We start from the raw sequence: 19,507 nt of genomic DNA on the forward strand, positions 1-19,507 counted from the left end.
TTAAAAACTAATGTATAATTAACAGAGAGATATTTCCAGAATTTGGAACAAGCAATGAAAATGTGAATAGTAAGTAACATGGTGAGAATGTTGACTTTTTAGCATGGACATGAAAAGAGAGGTTTCATTAATGTATAATTTCCAAAAGTGTAATCAGAAATTTGAAGAATGTATGCCAATATTTTGCATTTTCTTTCTTGCCTAGACCGTCATGAGACCTGTGCCAAGTTACATCCAATGGCCTGATTATGCTCATCATCCTTTGGGTATCTGCCATTAATTTTCAAATAATGGATGAGTACTTATGTAATCTAAAAGCTTTCTTTGGCTCAAAGCTTGAAGTTCATTACTGACATTAGTGTAATTACAGTGAGAGAATTTGTTGCTACAAAATACATTCATCATTATTCCTAAATTTCTGTGTAAAATGACTAATCAGCAGTCAAGCATGCATTACCCTTCAGATTAAGGGATAGGCATGCTTATAAGCTGGTCTCTCATTCACCCAGAAGAGTGTTCAGTGGAAGTGATGCGACATGTATGAAGGGAAAATTGATGGGAATGTGAACTCCATTGTCCAGGGTACCTTAGTCAAAGCATTACATAGAACATATAGTGGAGAAACAGGCCATTCAGCACAACTAGTCTATGCTTTATATGAGCCTCTTTCCACACTACATCATCTCACCCTATGTGCATAATGTGAAGGATCTACAAGGCTCAGTCCTCAGACTTTCTTGTTTGCCGTTTCTCCACACTGAAGAAAATCAGAACTGTCTCACCCTGGACCATGCTGTATGTGGATGATGTGACCAATCGTTATTGAAAGTGTGGAAAAGCTACAAGCAAGTATAAGTCAACATCGAAAGAAAATAGCAGGTTAAAAATGTGTGGTAAGAGCTGCCTATCCCTGGATTGCTCATTGCAGACCAATTAAGAGACAGTGGCACTGTGACTGACACCAGAATTCAGGTCCCTAAGTTCAATTATCCAGCAAGACAGCAAATGGCAGAGGAAAGTCACATACTGGATAACTGCAGCGTAGAATAAGTGCAGACTGGCAGTCGGCATTCTTGGCAATCAAAGATTGCCTCTCTGGCTAAAGTAACAGATCTATAAAGACCTGTCTATGTCTGGCTCTGTTGTAAGGTGGTGAGACCTAGTCCTTAAAAAGATCAGACGATAGAAGGCTCACTTTGCGGTATGAGGACATTGAGGTAGATTCAGCTTGTCTTGAAGAGACCAGGCCTGTAATGACAACATCCAGGAGAAGGACTAAGTGATGAGTGTCCAGGAATGCTCAGGAAAGGACACGAGGAAGGTATGGCACTTTATCTGAAGGTTAGGATGTTAGAATGGGCTGTCCCAGGGAAAAGGAAGACCAAGAAGGAGATAGGTGTGAACCAAGTCCCCACCTAATGGGGAAAAGGGAGAGAAAAAGGAAGTTGTGATGTCCCAAAAGTGCACACATACCAAGACATCCATCCTAACACCTTCACTATGTTAAAAGCATTTGAAGTAATTCCTCAGTCTTTGAGATTTCACCTGTTTCTTGATGGTAATAACTTTTCAGTTCTTACATGGATGTTTTAAATGTCTTTACACCTTCACCTGTGTGTGTGGGTCCCTGAGGTAAAATAGTGACCAGAACTATGCACAGGACTCCAACCAGGTTTCTGTACAAGTTTGCACATATATACTTCCCTTGTTAATTTGAATACTCTTAAAATCAAAGCCTGTGTCATCCTTTGTTTTCAATGTCAGTAACCTGGGAGGGTGGATGGAATTTGTCCATCATCATCATCATGCTATCAATCTTATTATTAAGTACTGGTTGCATGTTTTTGAAGAGAAATTTAATATAATTAGCTTTTAATTTATGTTTTGTGCTCTCATTCAAGGTGTTTCTGAATCAGAGCAGTCCTTAAAGGGAACTTCTCAAATCAAAATTCTGCCACCAGAGGACATAGAAGCAATGCGGGTCGTATGCAAAGTGAGTTGCCAAACTTTGACTCATCTTCGATGTAGTTGAGTTTGTATAGAAATAAAACTCAATATCTCACTGACTACTTTGGCTGCAATCCTGAAATGAAAGTCAACCCACTCCCCATCCCTAATCTATGTTATTTATAAAGCAAACCAGTTTATGGAATACTCTACATACTCTTAATAATGGAAAGCTGCTGTCCTTGAATGTTGCAAAGTGGTCAATTGAAATGAGCTCTTCTGCACCACCTCTCTTAACAACTTGGATTTATATGACATCTTTAACATATGAAAAGAGTTTTGTGACATTTCAAGACAAATTTTTAAAAAAGCGTTGGGTAAGTGTCTGAAAGCTTGGTCAGTTTAGTTTCAGGGGATGCCTTAAAGGGTGAGTGAGAGATAGAGAATTATAGAGGTTTAAGAAGAGGATTTCATATTTGGATTTCTTGGTAGGTGAAGGCTGATCCTCATTGATGGGGTGATTAAAATCCATTTGGACAAAGAGCCAGAATTAGCAAGATGTGCAGATATGGAGAGAAGGAAGGGTGAGGCATTGAGAGGATTTCAAAACAACAATGAGAATTTCCAAAATTATTTTGCTCAAAATATATATTTGAAAGTTCTTTGTACCTGCTTTAGGGTCTTATATATTAAGCTGAAGACTTAAAATTTTGTCAGGATTCTAGCCCAGGAAATTATAGCCTATGTGATAATTGGTCTTGTTTCAAATGCCACTGGCAATGTACAGAGATGAAAAACTTCTATCCACAACAGGCTCTCAGCTGTAAAGTCACAGAACACTACATGTTAATGTTTCCAAAAGGGTTTTCTTCTTGCACTGAGAGCATTTATGTGATGATTGGTGCTAATTGTAAGACTATCTCCTTCATTCCCATTTTAAGTAAAAATTGCAGCACATACATGGTGTGAGGAAAACCATTATTAGAAGTCACATTAAACATCCATAATAAGATAAAATACAAGCTCTTAATCTTTTCCAGGACTGGCTTTGAAAGCACAAGTTTTGTACTATATTTAGCTTTTAGTGTGGAAATTTTGCGTAAGTAGATGTATTTTATCAATAAGTCATCAGAATAGATCCTTTTTTATATCAAAATGGTGAAAGTTTGCTGCTAGTGTGCAGGCATGAAAACGGCAAGTGGGACATTGGTACAGCAATGGCTTTCATTCATGTAGACCGTTATCATTATAAAACATCCCACAGGGTACTGGTAGGAACATTACACTCTACTGTGATTTCATAATCCCTGACTAATTAAAATGAGAAAGTGATAGCCATTTTATATTTTATATGGACCAGACCTGCAGCTGGTGAACGTGCACTTATACCTATTATATATTTGAAATGTCTTATTTGTTGGAACTTGCCATCTAACTTTAAACGGTTCTATTTGTGTTGCAGTTTGCCCGGGAAGTACTGGACGTTGCTGCAATGATGGTGAGGCCAGGGGTAACAACTGAGGAGATAGATCATGCTGTTCATCTGGTATGATGGTTCATATGGTTCATCTTAAAATAAAAATGAAACGTAAATAACCAAAGTTGAGCAAACTAACCTTAACCTTTGAAGCATCATATTTTATACAAAGCCTTGACCTTTTCCTCAAGGCTTGCCATTGATGTACAAATCAATACTTGAGGAAGAGCAAGTTTTTCACTGACCTACTGTAATTAAAATTGGATAATAAATCATTATCTTCTTTTACTCTTTCTTGCCTCCCCCTCTTTCTGAGCTAAGAGTATTTTCCATTTGAGTGTCAGGAGCTCTGAGTAGTAGAATACTTCAAGCTTGTTTACTGATTTGATTAAATTTGCTAATGTAACACTGCCTTTATATTATGGTGCAATGCTCCATTACTGTAACACCCATGAGTATCTAATGATTTCATCTTAAATGGGAATGTAAATATTATCCAACAGCTCTGCGGACAGTTTTAAAGTTGCAGATTACAACACCCTTTGTGTTTCACTTATTTCAGTCAGAAGCAAGTGAACAATCAGATGTAATTGTGTATTTACAGCTGCCAAATTCCCTCTGGTTGTCTGGGTTGTAGGTTGTAATTGATAGCTTGAATAAAGGTTCAGATCAATTGGCGACACGCAGGAGGAGTGTTTTTGTTGTTAGTGTTGCTCGTGTTATTTTGGACATTGTGTACAGTCAACAAATTGTTTTCGTAAAAGCACCTGCTTTAAATGGTGAGAACTGTAATGTCAACTTTTAACCTTTAAATATCATCAGTTGTATATCTGATGATATTTAGCAAGTTCACCTTTGACATTGTCCTCATTAACATTATTTTGCCTTAATGTTGGTAAGTTAATGTGGCTTGTACCTCATTGAGCACTGCAAAACTGATTTTAACGCTGTTTCCCATATGCCCTGATTGGCCCCAATAAGATATAAAAGAGACCTAACGGGCAACTTTTTCATGCAGAGGGTGGTGCGTGTATGGAATGAGCTGCCAGAGGATGTGGTGAAGGCTGGTACAATTGCAACATTTAAAAGGCATCTGGATGGGTATATGAATAGGAAAGGTTTGGAGGGATATGGGCTGGGTGCTGGCAGGTGGGACTAGATTGGATTGGGATATCTGGTTGGCATGGATGAGTTAGACTTGAAGGGTCTGTTTCCATGCTGTACAGCTCTGACTTTGACTCTATATATAAGAAATAAACAAATATGAAAAATTGTTGCAGCTCCTGCATAGATACTTGAACATCATTCATCACTGTAGTTTGATTTCTTGGACATATTCCTATTTTTGGCCTAACTAATCTCCTAACCATGTCAGTAATTGTTCTCAATTCCATGCTTTAGTTTTGCTTTAGGACCGTTATTTGGAATCTTTGAGGGTGTTTGACAAGTCCATAAGACCTACTGTATATCCATTCTTCTGTCTACTGCATCAGCTACTTTAATTAAAGTTTGATGGATCAACACATTCAGGATATTTCTCTAATCCACTCAATTATCTCCAAATTGATAATTCTATCCCTATTCATAAACTCCAAGAAATACTTTGGAGTGGAATCTCAAGTAGTGAAATTGGCAGGGGATCCGGAGATGAATTTATCGAAGCTATGTTAGCCACAATAATGGGTTGCTTACTTACAATTTCTCAAGTGTGAACATAGTCAAAGATTAAGATGCAAGGTAACTATTTTTGCTTGTTTGGTGAAGACTGGCATTTAAAATTAAATTTCTGTAGTCGAATTGATCCAGATCTGACTGTGAGAAGCTAACCAGTGTTCTCTTTATTTAGGCCTGCTTAGCACGCAATTGTTACCCATCACCACTAAATTATTACAATTTTCCAAAATCATGCTGTACTTCGGTAAATGAGGTGATCTGTCATGGAATCCCAGATGCACGGCCATTGCAAGAAGGTGACATTGTTAATGGTGAGTAATAACACAGCAAGAGATACTGAGTGTGTGGGAAGATAACAAAAGAGCATCGACTTACATAGTGCCTCGTTCTGTGTCCCAATAATCCAAAGTATTCTTTCTGCACAGCCCATTCAGTAAAATTTGTTATCAAGCACTCTGTTTACTGGAATGCTCCACCAATCAGAGATTCCAGTATCCCCTCCGGGGTCACTGATGCCATATGCTATATCAATGTTACTAAATCTGAAGTGATCGTAAGAGTAACTTGTAAAGATTCCGGTACTTTACCTTCAGAACAGAGACAAAGATGGGCTCCCAGGCTCTGCAAGTTGCAGTAGATGTTAAAGCATGTTTTGATTACATTCCGACTGTTTACCATAAATTGCAATGGGTTAACTGCTATTTTGAGTTTACCTAACCACTCTATTCTGACACATGGTGAGTAATGGAAATGTTTGTATTTTTTCGCAGTGGACATTACAGTTTACCGCAATGGCTTCCATGGTGATTTAAATGAAACTTTCTTTGTTGGTGAAGTTGACGAAGGCTCAAAGAAACTGGTGCAGACTACCTATGAGTGTCTGATGCATGCTATAGATTCAGGTGAGGAAATGGGACTTAAATGTTCCATCTTTGAACATAGTGTGTGCAAAGACAGAACTCTTGTAAGACTGAGCACATTCCTCATTGGGAGTATCCTCAATATTAACAACCCTCCAAAAAAAACATAGAATTTACAGCAAAGAAGCAGACCATCTGGCCCAACCATGCGAGACTGATATTTGTGATCAACTTTAGCTTCCTCAATCCTCATCTAACTCTATCAGTGTAACTCTCCATTCCTTTATCCCGTATTCACTTCAAACACTGCCTGTATGAGTTCTACACTTTCACAAGTCTCTAGGTGAAGAGGTACTCTCTATTGAGTTTCTCAGTCTGTATGTTATATTGAAAGCCCTCAGTTTTGTTCTTCCCCGTAAGTGGCAACAGTCTGTCTCTGTCTTTTTTTAGATTACATTTTTTTTAAGATTACATTACAGTGTGGAAACAGGCCCTTCGGCCCAACAAGTCCACACCGACCCAAACCCGGGTCTCTGGCGCTGTGAGGCAGCAGTGCTAACCACTGTGCCACCGTGCCGCCTTCTCTTATCATTTTCTTGAAAGAATCCGTGTCTGTCAGACGACAGGCTTTGCGCTATTACAGCAAGAGAGGACCTTGCTAAACGTGCCAAGCCAGGACTTCTGTGTGGCTAATCTCTATCACTGAATCCTCAAAATAAAACCCATATGGAATTGTGGAGAGACGCAGACACTGCCACATGCCACTGAGGAGTGGGCCCCTCCTCAGATCAAGTGGCAGACTAATCACCTTAGATTCTGCAAGTGAGAAGCTATTGCTTGGCTTTGTGAATCTGCATCTGCCAAATAAAATTAAATAAGCTATTTTTAAAGAGCTCCATTAGATTAATCTGTCCACTTTCTCTTTTTGAGAGAAATCAGCCTGTTCATCCTTTCCTGACAGATGTAACCTTGCTGCAATCACCAGCAGAGCTAACAAATCATCCTAACAATATTTATGTTGGTCACAGTCCACAACTTTGCATCCAGGTTACCTGAGCAATGAGGTACATTGTTTTATACTAAAGTTTGTCTACCAGATCTACTTGTTTGAGTTCCATGTCTCCATATTACAATTTCTCCTTCTGTTTCTTGGCTTGGTACATTTTTTTGTAACAAATAATGCCATCGCAATATGTTTTCTTTGCAGTAAAGCCAGGTGTTCGGTACAGGGAATTGGGTAATATTATACAGAAACACGCACATGCAAACGGATTTTCGGTTGTTCGAAGCTATTGTGGACATGGTATCCACCGACTGTTTCACACTGCACCCAATGTGCCACATTATGCCAGTAAGTCATGCCTGCTTAATCTTATATAGGCGAAATTCAAATGCTTGCTTTCATTACTGTGTTTAACCTTCTTTAGAGATGTGCTCAGTGACTGTTTTTTAAGAAAAATTTCTAAGGTCTTTTCCATCCCAGTCTGACCTACATTCTTAACTCTCCACCAACCTGATGCAAAATTGGTTTTCAATGAATGTCACAGAGGCGTGAATAAATTTTAATTTTTACTGTTGAGTGAAGCACGTGATAGACCCCTAGACCATCTGCTTTCTCTGTTAGCAAGATGGCTGAGCAAATCGTGTATGTACTGCTTCACTCTACGTAATCTCATTTTATTTGTGTGACAAAGTACGCGTTATGTAACTTTGACTAGTGAAAGAACTGGTTGGGGATATGCAAACTTTAACCTGGCATCTGGAGTGTACTGCCTGAAAGGTTGGTAGAAGCAATGAATTTCAAAAGAGTAGTGGATAAATATTTGAAGAGAAAAAGCTATCAGAACTATGGGGGGAAGAGCAAGGGCTAATTGAATCATTTTAAAGTTAAAAATCACACAAAGCCAGGTCCTAGTCCATCAGGTGTATTGGACGCACTAGCTTTCGGAGCGCTGCTCCTTCAGTTAGCTACCTGATGAAAGAGCAGCACTCTGAAAGCTTGTGCTTTCAAATACACCTGTTGGACTAGGACCTGGTGTTGTGTGATTTTTAACTTTCTCCACCCTCGTCCAATGCCGGCTACTCCACATCATGGTCACTCATTTAAAGAGGCAGCAAAGGGATAGTGGTTGAATCGCCGTTGGTCCTTTGTCATTCTATGATTCTCAGATCCTCATGCGCAGAAAGTTTTCAGTGCAGTATTTGCCCTCAGGTTAATACTTGGCTCTTTCAAGCATCCAGCAGTCCTCTGATAAAATAATGCAAGCTATAAATGCTAATTTGTTGCCAGTAAGACCTGGAGCGTTATCTGTTCCAAATTTGCAGGACAATTTTATTTTTATTGCAGTTGAAAACTTGACTAAAATCCGTGTGTGGAAAGTCGACAAAGAGCAAAACTCATGAACTTTATAAGCATGAAATATTATTGACTTAAGTCTCACCAGGAAATTACTTTAACCAGAATGTTTTATTTTAAATTTTAAGCATGATTTGCAGTTTATGATATTTTTTGTGGTTTTGGCTGAGTTTTCAGGTAACCCAAGTCAATTAACACCTGTATGTTGGTGCTTTATTTCACCTGTGACTAATTTACAGATGGCACAGATGTTCCTAGATTTAGTTTTCGGTGAGAGCAATTCAAAGTAACTTTCTCCCAGCTTAATCTGATTAATTTCCAAAGTAAACATGCTGTGCTTTGAATATTCTTTCTGTAATGAATTAGAATTAGAATTCCTACAGTGTGGAAAAAGGCCCTTCAGTCCAGCAAGTCCACACCGACCCTCCAAAGAGTAACTCACCCAATCCCATTTCCCTATTACTCTACTCATCCCTGAACACTGTGGCCAATTTAGCATGACCAATCCACCTAATCTGCACATCTTTGGACTGTGGGAGGAAACTGGAGCACACAGACACCGAGAGAATGTGCAAACATCACACAGACAGTCACCCAAGGCTGGAATCGAGACCAGGTCCCTGGCACCGTGAGGGAGCAGAATAGGTGAAAACTGCTCATAGTATTCTAAATTGTGATCTAAGTCACTTTTTTTTGACTATTCCTGCATGGTTGCTGTTTCAATATCAGATAAGCAGGAATATCATGTTCACACGTCATTTTTTTTCAACAACTGATTCGATATACTGAGTTTCAAAATTTGTGTTCTGTAATGTTTTGCTGCAAGATTGTAGTCTTTATTTTATTTATTTTGATCTGCAGCAACTGGTATATAAAAGATAGGCCCTGTATAATTTTTGCAGTTGCTAATGTGAATAAGAACATCAGAACTAGGTCCAGGAGTAGGCCGTCTGGCCCTTCGAGCCTGCTCCGCCATTCAATAAGATCATGGCTAAGCTTTTCATGGACTCAGCTCCGTTTACCCACCTTCCCTCTGAAACCTTCATTGTTCAAAATTCCTTCATTGTTCAAAGAATATCTACCTTAGCTTTAAAAACATTTACTGAAGTAGCATCAACTACTTCACTGGGCAGGGAGTTCCACAGATTCACAACCCTCTGGGTGAAGAAGTTGCTTCTCAATTCAATCCTAAATCTGTTTACCCTAATTATGAGGCTATGCCCTCTTAACTTGTTTCACCTGTGGAAACATTTTCTCTGCTTCTATCTTATCTATTCCCTTCATAATTTTATATGTTTCTATAAGATCCCCCTTCATTCTTCTGAATTCCAATGAATATAATCCCAATCTGCTCAGTCTTTCCTCATAAGCAAACCCCCCTCAACTTCGGAATCAATCCTTTGCACTCCCTCCAGTTCCACTACGTCCTTTCCCAAGTAAGGAGACCAAAACTGCACCCAGTACTCCAGGTGTGGCCTCACCAGCACCTTGTACAGCTGCAACATAACCTCTCTGCTTTTAAACTCAACCCCTTTAGCAATGAAGGACACAATTCCATTTGCCTTCCAAGTTACTTGCAGAACTATCTTCTGTGATTCATTTACAAGGACACCCAGGTCCCTCTGCATAGCAGCATGCTGCAACTTTTTACCATTCAAGTAATAATCCTTTTTACTCCTACCAAAATGGATCACTTCACATTTATTAGCATTGTATTCCACCTGCCAAACCTTTGACCACTCACTTAAAGTATTTGTGTTCCTCTGAAAAGTTTCCCAGTCCTCTGCACATTTTGGTCTGTCACTCATCTTAGTGTCATCTGCAAACTTTGACGCACTACATGTGGTTCCCAACTCCAAATCATCTATGTAATTTGTGAATAATTGTGGTCCCAGCGCTTGTCCTTGAGGCACATCAATTGATTGCCAACCAGTTATCCCCACTCTTTGCTTCCTGTTAGTCAACCAATCCTCTATCCATGTTGATACTTTACCCGTAACACCGTGTATCTTTATCTTATGGAGCAGCCTATTGTGCAGCACCTTGTCAAAGTCCTTTTGGAAATCTAGGTTCATCACACCTACTGGGTCCCTGTTGGCCACCGTCCTCGTAATGTCTTCATAAAATTCCAAAAGAGTAGTTAAGTGTGACCTGCCTTTCATGGACCCATGCTGTGTCTGCCCAACGGGACAACTTCTATCTAGATGCCTTCCTTGATAATAGACTCAAGCATCTTCCCCACATTCCTGATGAAGAGCTTATGCTCGAAATGTCGATTCTCCTGCTCCTCAGATACTGCCAGACCGGCTGTGCTTTTCCAGCACCACACTTTTTGACATTGATTATTCCTGTCTCATTACACAGGACCAGATCTAGGACAGCTTTTTCCCTCATCAGTTCCATTACATACTGTTCAAGAAAACTATCACGGATACACTCAAAAACTCCTTCTCAACGTTACCCTGACTGAGCTGGTTCAACCAATCGACGTAGATTAAAATCCCCCATGATAATTGCCATTCCATTTTCACAGGCATTAGTTATTTCATTGTTTATTGCCTGTCCCTATGTGATGTTATTATTTGGTGGCCCATAGACTATAGGCTACCAGTGACTTTTTTTTAACTAAATTAAAGGCACCAATTTTTTAATGAAGGAATTTATTAGAAGAGCATACAGAAATGTTTAAGGCAAGTCAAGCAAGCCTGATAGACTGGTTAGTAAGATTAGATCACATTGGGATCCAGGGGAAGCTAGCCGGTTGGATGCAAGTTGGTTTGAACGTAGGATTCAGAGGGTGTGGTGGTAGATGTTTGCTTTTTAGACTAGAGGCTTGTGGCCTGCGGTGTACCACAGTACAGGGTCTACTGCTTTTGATCATTTATATCAAAAGGATAAACATGAAAGGGTTCAGAAAAGATTTACAAGGATGCTGCATGGGTTGGAGGATTTGAGCTATAGGGAGAGGCTAAACAGGTTGGGGCTGTTTTCCCTGGAGTGTCGGAGGCTGAGGGGTGACCTTATAGAGATTTATAAAATCCTGAGGGGCATGGACAGGGTAAATAGACAAAGTCTTTTCCCTGGGATGGGGGAGTCTAGAACTAGAGGGCATAGGTCTAGGGTGAGGGGAAAGATATAAAAGGGCCCTAAGGGGAAACTTTTTTCACACAGAGGGTGGTGTGTGTGTATGGAATGAGCTGCCAGAGGAATTGGTGGAGGCTGGTACAATTACAGCATTTAAAATACATCTGGACGGGTATACGTCTAAGAAGGTTGTCGTGCTGGCAAATGGAACTAAGTCAGATTGGGATGTTTGGTCATCGTGGGCAAATTGGACCAAAGGGTCTGTTTACATGCTGTCTATCAAATGTGATACAGTGCAACTTGTTGGTCATGAATCTTTCTTCAACTCCACCACACTCAAACCTAATCAGTCATCCAAAACCCAGGCATAACGGAAGCCAGGGCACAAGCAAAGAATCTTCATAGAAATTCCTGTCTGACTACCCAGTAGTGAATTTCTGTATAGTGGCAGATTTCTGTGAGGTCTCCGTCCAACCGTTGACTATCTTTGTAAGAATGCGATTGAGAATTTAACCATGGATTTGTTGTTTCAGAAAATAAAGCTGTTGGAGTGATGAAACCTGGTCATGTGTTTACAATTGAACCCATGATTTGTGAGGGTAAGATGCTAATGCCTTGTTTCACAAAGTTTTATTTAATTTGTACCGAGTTGGTAGAACAATGGAATGCTATGCAAATTTATTCTGTTTACATAAAAACTTATAAAATGGCTTGAAAACTATTGTCTCTTTTGGGAACATTCTCAAGATACAAGAAAGTCTGAATTAAAATAGCAACTTTTGTTGCATTATTCTAAAATGTTAACATTTGCTAAAGGTTAATAATATCTATTTTAAAAAAATAAAAACCAAGCACAGGTTCATTTCTGTAAGAATAGAACTGGGAAACTGGTGAGGTCATATTACACTGTATCAGATCTTAGTTAAATCATATTTTGGCAGCTGTCCATAATTTTTGTCTCCAAAAGATTGAAAGAAAAAAGGATTTGTAGAAAGTGAGAAAGAATTGACAAGAATTGGAGCAGCACCTTTATCGGGAGAGAGTGAGAGACTCCCATGTAGGCGGAGAGTAGAGCTGGTGATGCACTTAAGAATTACGTTAAAAATCACACAACACCAGGTTATAGTTCAACAGGTTTAATTGGAAGCACTAGCTTTCGGAGCGACGCTCCTTCAACCACCACCTGATGAAAGAGCAGCACTCCGAAAGTTAGTGCTTCCAATGACACCTGTTGGGCTATAACCTGGTGTTGTGTGATTTTTAACTTTGTATACCCCAGTCCAACACTGGCACCTCCGAATCATAAGAATTAAGGGTTTCCCATTTAAGTCCAAGGTGAGAATTCTTTTCTCCTGTTACTCTGTGGAATTCTCTCCACCTGGAGGCTGTGTCATTAAATAAGTGCGAGACCATCTTGTGGTAGAAAGTGGAATTGAGGCCAAGCCAGGTCAGCCATGACTTTATCAAATGGTGGATCAGGCTTGAGGGATTTGAATTTCTTTAATGTCTTGTATTTGTGCATGATGGCTGAATATCTGCCTCTTGTGTTGTATCATTCACTGATTTGCTACAGATGTATTTGTAAATAGTTTGATGTATTCACAATTTAAAAAGAACCCTATTCTGTTTCCTGCCTGTCAGGGGCATGGCATGATGAGACGTGGCCAGACAGCTGGACTGCAGTAACTAAGGACGGCAAGCGTTCTGCACAATTCGAGCACACCCTTTTGGTTACGGAGACTGGCTGTGAGATCTTGACAAGACGTCTGGAGGACAATGGTCGGCCTTATTTTGCATCACAGTTGTAGCCCAACCTCCTTACTCTTGCACCTGCTGGCAACTTCTTGCTGTCTTCACCTGGAATTCAACAAATGCCTTAAGGCACTTGATTTTGTTTTGGTTTGGATGCTGCAAAGCACTGGATGCACAAACAGTCTGTTTGCAGTATATCATCTTGTCTCTTCCTCCCTCTCCCCAGAATACCTCTGGTCCCAATGGCAACTCTTTCTTGCTTGTATCTTAAATGTTTCTTATTTGAATAAAATTTGTGGCTTCTGTCTTTAGATTGTGAGCTATTATAAAAGAAAATGGAAATTGTGACTAGTTGCTGTAAGGTTAGTTGGTAAATGTCCTCCAAAAAATTGATGTGGACATAAATATTTATGTTAAAATGATGGAAGAAGACACTACTCATTCAGAAGAGAAAAGGCATCTATTATAAACTTATCTGGCTGGAGATTCTTTCCTGATCAGATATAACTTGAAATACTGATTGTTCTGATGGAGAATATTCAATACTGTCAAAAACTTTTGCCTAAATTAACAGTTATATTCATTTTATGCCATGATTAGACAAGCTAACTAATTTTTAAATTAAATTTGTAAATGTCTTATTTTTTTTCCTAATTGTTGAAATGCTGGTCATAATGTTGGTTCAATGTCATTGACGGAGTTAAGGCTTGGGATCTGGGAATGCGGGATTTTGTGTTTCTTTTTTAAACCTTTACTTTCTTCTGGCCTCATTGCGGGACTTGAAAATCAAATTTAAACACATTGCCTGTATAGAAGACATTGTGTTACATCTAAAAAGCGGACCCTACAGAATCTTAAATCTACTGGAAAAAGCTGTTGTCTTTCTGCATTCCTGCACACTTCCTCCAGTTTTAACTTGAACAAAGCTGCAGACCAAATAGATTGGGGAAATTGACTCACTGTTTTCGGTTGATCTATTATTAGCCTCGTGGATAGCCACTTGTCCTTTGAGAGGTGTTGTTGGGAATTGGCTGGTTTGCACAGTGAAAAGATTAGCTTTCTAACTCTGCTGAATATCGCAAAATCTCTTGGAATCCTATGTGCACATTTGAAAGATTGGTAACTCCAACCCAAATTTAATGATTGCACGTTGGATGTGATGGAATGCTGTTGAAAAGGTCCCCCCTGTCATTTCTGTGCTGGCTTCCCTCTGTTGATGCAGCGACTCTCACTAAGGTATTGCACCATGGGCTCCTTTCCTACCCACTTTAATTCCTCTGGTTCTGTAAGTCTGTTTCTGTGCTGGAGTTCCCCTTACTGCTGGAGCTGTGTGGGTTACCTTGTCAAGTCCTATTCGTCTTATTATAATGGGGCTTAGAACAAGAAAGGTTTTGATTTAAAACCTTTTCATAAAATAAAGATGTGAAATCCACCAGTAGTAGTGATAAGAGTTTCATCTGAAGGAATCAATGTCTTTGCATCCCAGTATTGAAACATAATCCTGAAGAGCTGTTTGTTTTAAAAACAGAGTGAGGAAGATCCATCTGGTTGAACTGTTGGAGTTAGCATTAGCTGCACCTCAGTGGGTGTTGTCACAAAGTTGGCAATGGTTAGGGGCTAGGTGTAGATGGTAAAAAATCTGATACGTTTGCTTAGGTTGGAACAACTGTATAACTTATTTGTTAGACCTTGGGAGCAAGTTTGGTCATTTTACTAGTTTGCTGCTGGGGTCCTGCCTCTGTACAATAAAAATATAAAGTTAAAAATCACGACACCAGGTTATAGTCCAACAGGTTTATTTGGAAGTCCAAACTTTCAGTGCACTGCTCCTTGGTCAGGTAGCAACTCCTCTAGCTTCCTTTGAAGGAGCAGCCCTCAAAAGCTAGTGCTTCCAAATAAACCTGTTGGACTATAACTTGGTGTTGTGATTTTTAACTTTGTCCACCCCAGTCCAACACTGGCACCTCCATATTATAATAAAAATATAAACCACCTTAAAATTCACTTTTTGGATGTGGGCAGCATTGACAACAGCAGTTGTTACCTCTCCCTAATTGCCCTGGATGCAATCTTAGTGGTGTGGACACTCCCACAATTTCTTTGAGGAAGCAAAGTCCAGGATTTCAACCAAGAAACATTGAAGGAACAGCAGCACAGGGCAGTGCTTGACTTAGAGAGGAACTTGTAGGCGGTGATGCTCCAAAGCCCTTGCCATTCTGGGAGTTAGAGGTCATTGATTTGGAAGGTGCTATGCAAGATGGTTTAATGTATTGCTGCAATGCATCTTGTAGCTGGTACACACTGCCACCAATTTGATATACTTAAACTGGTAAATGAAATGCTCATCAATGGCTGCTTTGTCCTGGATGGAGTTGAGTTTCTTGGATATTAATATCATTCACTGAATCCTTATGTTTCTTTATTCTGTTCCTCCAACCGATTGCAATCCTCTGCAGCCTTGGTTAGACACGTTTATTAGGTTTCTGTTTGTAACTGACTATACTTATTTCAAATAGTGAAAAGTGCCCCTACGTTTCAAAATTTTGTTAGTTTGATGATCTTGGTAAAGTCCAAGAGAGAAATTGAACGTTTTCGTTATTCGTCATGTCATTTCAGTCTATGCTCTGTTTGATCTCCTATTGCCAAACTCTCAACACCTCAAACACCACCAACAACCCCCCCAGCCACCCCAACCCTTAAGTACTTGGAACCTTAATTGTGCCCCAGTTCAGTCAGTTCTGATCTGAGCATGGGACCTGATGAAAATCTTTCCATTGTGCAGTCTTGTACAGATAGATTTTTTTCTGGATTCATTTGTGTCTTTGAACTTCAGCCTTTTGTTCAGATGAAGATAGGATTGCCTTGAATTGCAGGATGTTTCCTGTAGCTGAGTTAAGTGTAATGTACCTTACCCTTGTCTAACTACAAAATGCAGTGCCTGATGTAATTATTTCCTACCTATGGCAGCTATAGCATGTGCATACCATTTTGAGTGTGATTTAACTGTAAGTGTAAAAATTGGGCTAAATATGTAATCTCTGTGGTGTAGGACTCTGGTGGTACAGTGGTAGTGACCCTTCCTCTGAGCCAGGAGGTCTAGTTTCAAATCCCACTTGCTCTAAGGATGTTATTACACATCTGAACAGATTAATTAAAGGCATCCAAAATCTCTGTCACAGTTTGGATACAGAAATTACGAAGATATATCTTTGCAGAAGATAACCTTGCTAAAGGGGTTGCATAGCAGTCATTATCTGAAATGTGGTTGGTATAGAGCTGGGTTCATTGGTTAAGTGATGAATTCTCGAGTGAGAAATGTCTCCATTAACACACAAGTAATTAGTGCATTTATAATTAGCCTTGTGTAGCAGTGATGCTGTGATTAAGGAATTTTGAAATTGGGTGTCTTTGTTCTGTAAATGGATACATGTGCTCTGTTCATGTCAGCAAACTGACAATGAAAAGGTACAAACAAGATTTTAATATTTTAAGCCAATAGTTGTGATTCTCAGGTTATATTTGTTAGTTAGAAGATAATTTTTTGTAATAACAGCATCAGTGGTCAAGCAAAGTGACCTTTTGTTCTTTCTGTCCCACCCTCTGTCCAAATCCTACAATTGTTTACATTAAGTTGCAAACTTCAAGTGCATCTAGTTACATTTTTAAAATTTGTTTTAGTCTGATTTCCTTCTCTCCACATGTCACCACAACCAGTTGTCGAATTTGCAGGGTTTTTTTGCATTCAATTCTTGGTGCTGAAATCCAATATTGTGATTGTTTCCTAAATTGCAGGTTGATGGCTTTATATTGGTATAATTAAACTATATTGAACAGATTACAAGAACTGCCATTGAAATAAGCCATGTTGAGTTTTATATAAACATGATGTGCAAACAATAAATGAGTTACACATTTTTGTATCACTTTTCTTAGCCTGTCTGAGAAAATACGTTTAGAAATACATTTTCTTATTTATCAAGTACAGGATCTCTGAATCCTTCAGACCTGCGGTATAGCAGGTTTCTTAGTATAGCATTGGCACTGATTATATATAACTGTTCCTCCTGGTTTGCAGTGGACCTCTCTGAATCTCCAGTTTGCAACCTTTCCCACTTCCCAGCACCCCCTATAGGGGTGGCACGGTGGCTCAGTGGTTAGCACTGCTGCCTCACAGCACCAGGGACCTGGGTTCGATTCTAGCCTTGGGTGACTGTCTGTGTGGAGTCTGCACATTCTCCCTATGTCTTTGTGGGTTTCCTTTGAGTGCTCCGGTTTCCTCCCATAATCCAAAGATGTGCAGGTTAGTGTGAATTGGCCATGGGAAATTGCCCATAGTGTTCAGGGATGTTTAGGTTAGGTGCAATAGTTGGGTAAAAAATATGGGGTAGGGGATTAGGTATGGGTGGCTTACTCTTCGGAGGGTCGATGTGGACTTGTTGGGCCTTTTTCCACACTGTCAGGATTCTAATTCTATTCTTAACCGAACTTGCTGTACGGGAGACTCTGAATGAGCAGCGAAAGACACCTTCAACTTGATTCCCATTTTATGTTTTAAGTTTGTGAAGCTTGATGCAGAGCTATAGCTCATCACCAGAACTATTGCTCACACTGAGGGGTTTGGGGATATTTGGTGCGAGGGTGGCTAAGGAGGTTCAGCAACAAGAGAAAAGATCAGAGAGCAGGAAAGCCCACTTCAAGGTGGTTAAGAAACATCTTGTGTCAGACAACACTTGTAATGCTAAACGAGGTTACAGGCCCCTTTAACTTATATCAAGTCAATGTTAAATGGGACTTAAGACAGGTGAAGCCACTCAATCCATCAAATGTTGCCATTTAACAAGATAATGGCTAATCTGGTTATAGTCTCCATTCCAAAGAGCCCTGCACCCGTTTTTCAAACAACTCGACTTCTCTGATTACATTGCGAATGTTCAATGGCCAGCCTTTCTGAAGATAATGCCACAGACTACCAAACTTCAGAAAAACAATTCCCATCTCCCTTTTAATTCTTTACCAGTTCTAGTTTTCTCCACAGGGGGAGCCTTGTGCTCCCAGTAGCCACCCAATCCAGTCCCTCAGCGTTTTCTGTTTCAAGATCGTCTCTCACTCCAATTGGTATAGTGACCATTCATCCCAGAAATCACCTTCCTCTGGACTGTTTGAAATGCAACTATCTATTTTTAAAATAAGGACAAACTGCTGTAATTGTACAATTACATGAACAATTTTCTCATCTTAGTCCTGCGTAACCAATCCCTTTTAATGAAGTGTGCGTGTGTGTTCTGGACTCCCAAGCCAGTGGCATCAAATTCCTGACATCTATCCCGTTAATGCATTTCAGGATCTCTTTTGTTTCAAGTAAAGCATCTTATCCCCTTTTTCTGTACCTATCTCCTGAACTTCAGCAAAGTTGATTTATTGGCTTGCTGATGCAATGACACTCCATCATCCCTACTGAGATCAATTGTCTCCCAGCATCAGGACTGTATACTAGGAGTTTCCTCGGAATTTGTATGCAGACCAGCTTTGTGTTTTAACCAAGATGAAAGGTTAATTTTTTACTCAACTATTGCTGCAAGTTAAACTAATTAGTAGTCACTAATTTACATCTTTAAATAAGAAAAGCTACATACAAAACCTCCAACAATTGCTTGCTTTCTGAATTGAGAAGGTTAAATCAGTTTAAATTCCTTCAATGGCTTCTGTTCAAAGACTTGTTCCTACAGGTTATGTGAAGATTCTTTTAATTGGTGTAATGTTGCAGGATGTGGCTCTTCGTCACCTGATTCAGCAGTCCTTTAGATGGCTTGGCCTGGATGATATCTGATTTTGAGCAATTTCTGTTTCAAGAAACTGTGGTCAGCTTTTATTATAAAGACTGGAGGGTGGCTAATGTGCCGTTATTTCAGAAAGGGTGCAAGGAAAAGCCAATGAACTACTGACCATTAGGTGTAATGTCAGTGGGGGTAAGATGTTGGAAGGGGATTCTGAGAGACTAGATCTGCCTACATTTAGAAAGCCAAGAACTGATTAGTAACACTCAGCATAGCTTTGTGCATAGAAAGTTGCATCTGAAATTTGTTTTTTTTTGGAAGAGGTGGCCAAGCAGATAAAGGCAGAGCTACAGACAAAGTCTGCATGAATTTTAGCTAGGCCTTAGACAAGGTTCTGCAGGATAGACCACTTTGTAATGTTAGATCACATGGGATCCAGGGAAAGCCAGCAATTGGATACAAAATTAGCTTGACAGTAGGAGAGAGGATGGTGGTCGAGAGTTGTTCAGACTAGTGCTCTCTGACCAGTGGTGTGTTGCAGGATCAGTGCTGGGTTCACTGCTGTTCATCATTTATTAAAACG

The 19,507-nt window shown here is 39.7% G+C and overlaps 1 protein-coding gene across 1 annotated transcript in view; it reads left to right on the forward strand.

Annotated features, from left to right (window-relative positions):
* Positions 1-17,070, forward strand: part of metap1 (methionyl aminopeptidase 1) — a 36,453-nt gene extending 19,383 nt beyond the window's left edge. The window contains exons 4-11 of the mRNA XM_043674450.1: positions 206-266; positions 1,902-1,993; positions 3,410-3,493; positions 5,271-5,409; positions 5,869-6,000; positions 7,166-7,309; positions 11,932-11,997; positions 13,040-17,070. Coding sequence (XP_043530385.1) covers positions 206-266; positions 1,902-1,993; positions 3,410-3,493; positions 5,271-5,409; positions 5,869-6,000; positions 7,166-7,309; positions 11,932-11,997; positions 13,040-13,206 — 885 coding nt within the window. The 3' untranslated portion in view covers positions 13,207-17,070. The remainder of the gene's footprint in view (positions 1-205; positions 267-1,901; positions 1,994-3,409; positions 3,494-5,270; positions 5,410-5,868; positions 6,001-7,165; positions 7,310-11,931; positions 11,998-13,039) is intronic.
* Positions 17,071-19,507: the final 2,437 nt, after the last annotated feature.

The sequence above is a fragment of the Chiloscyllium plagiosum genome, chromosome 32 (genome assembly GCF_004010195.1).
Source record: "Chiloscyllium plagiosum isolate BGI_BamShark_2017 chromosome 32, ASM401019v2, whole genome shotgun sequence".
NCBI classification, from domain to species: Eukaryota; Metazoa; Chordata; class Chondrichthyes; order Orectolobiformes; family Hemiscylliidae; genus Chiloscyllium; species Chiloscyllium plagiosum.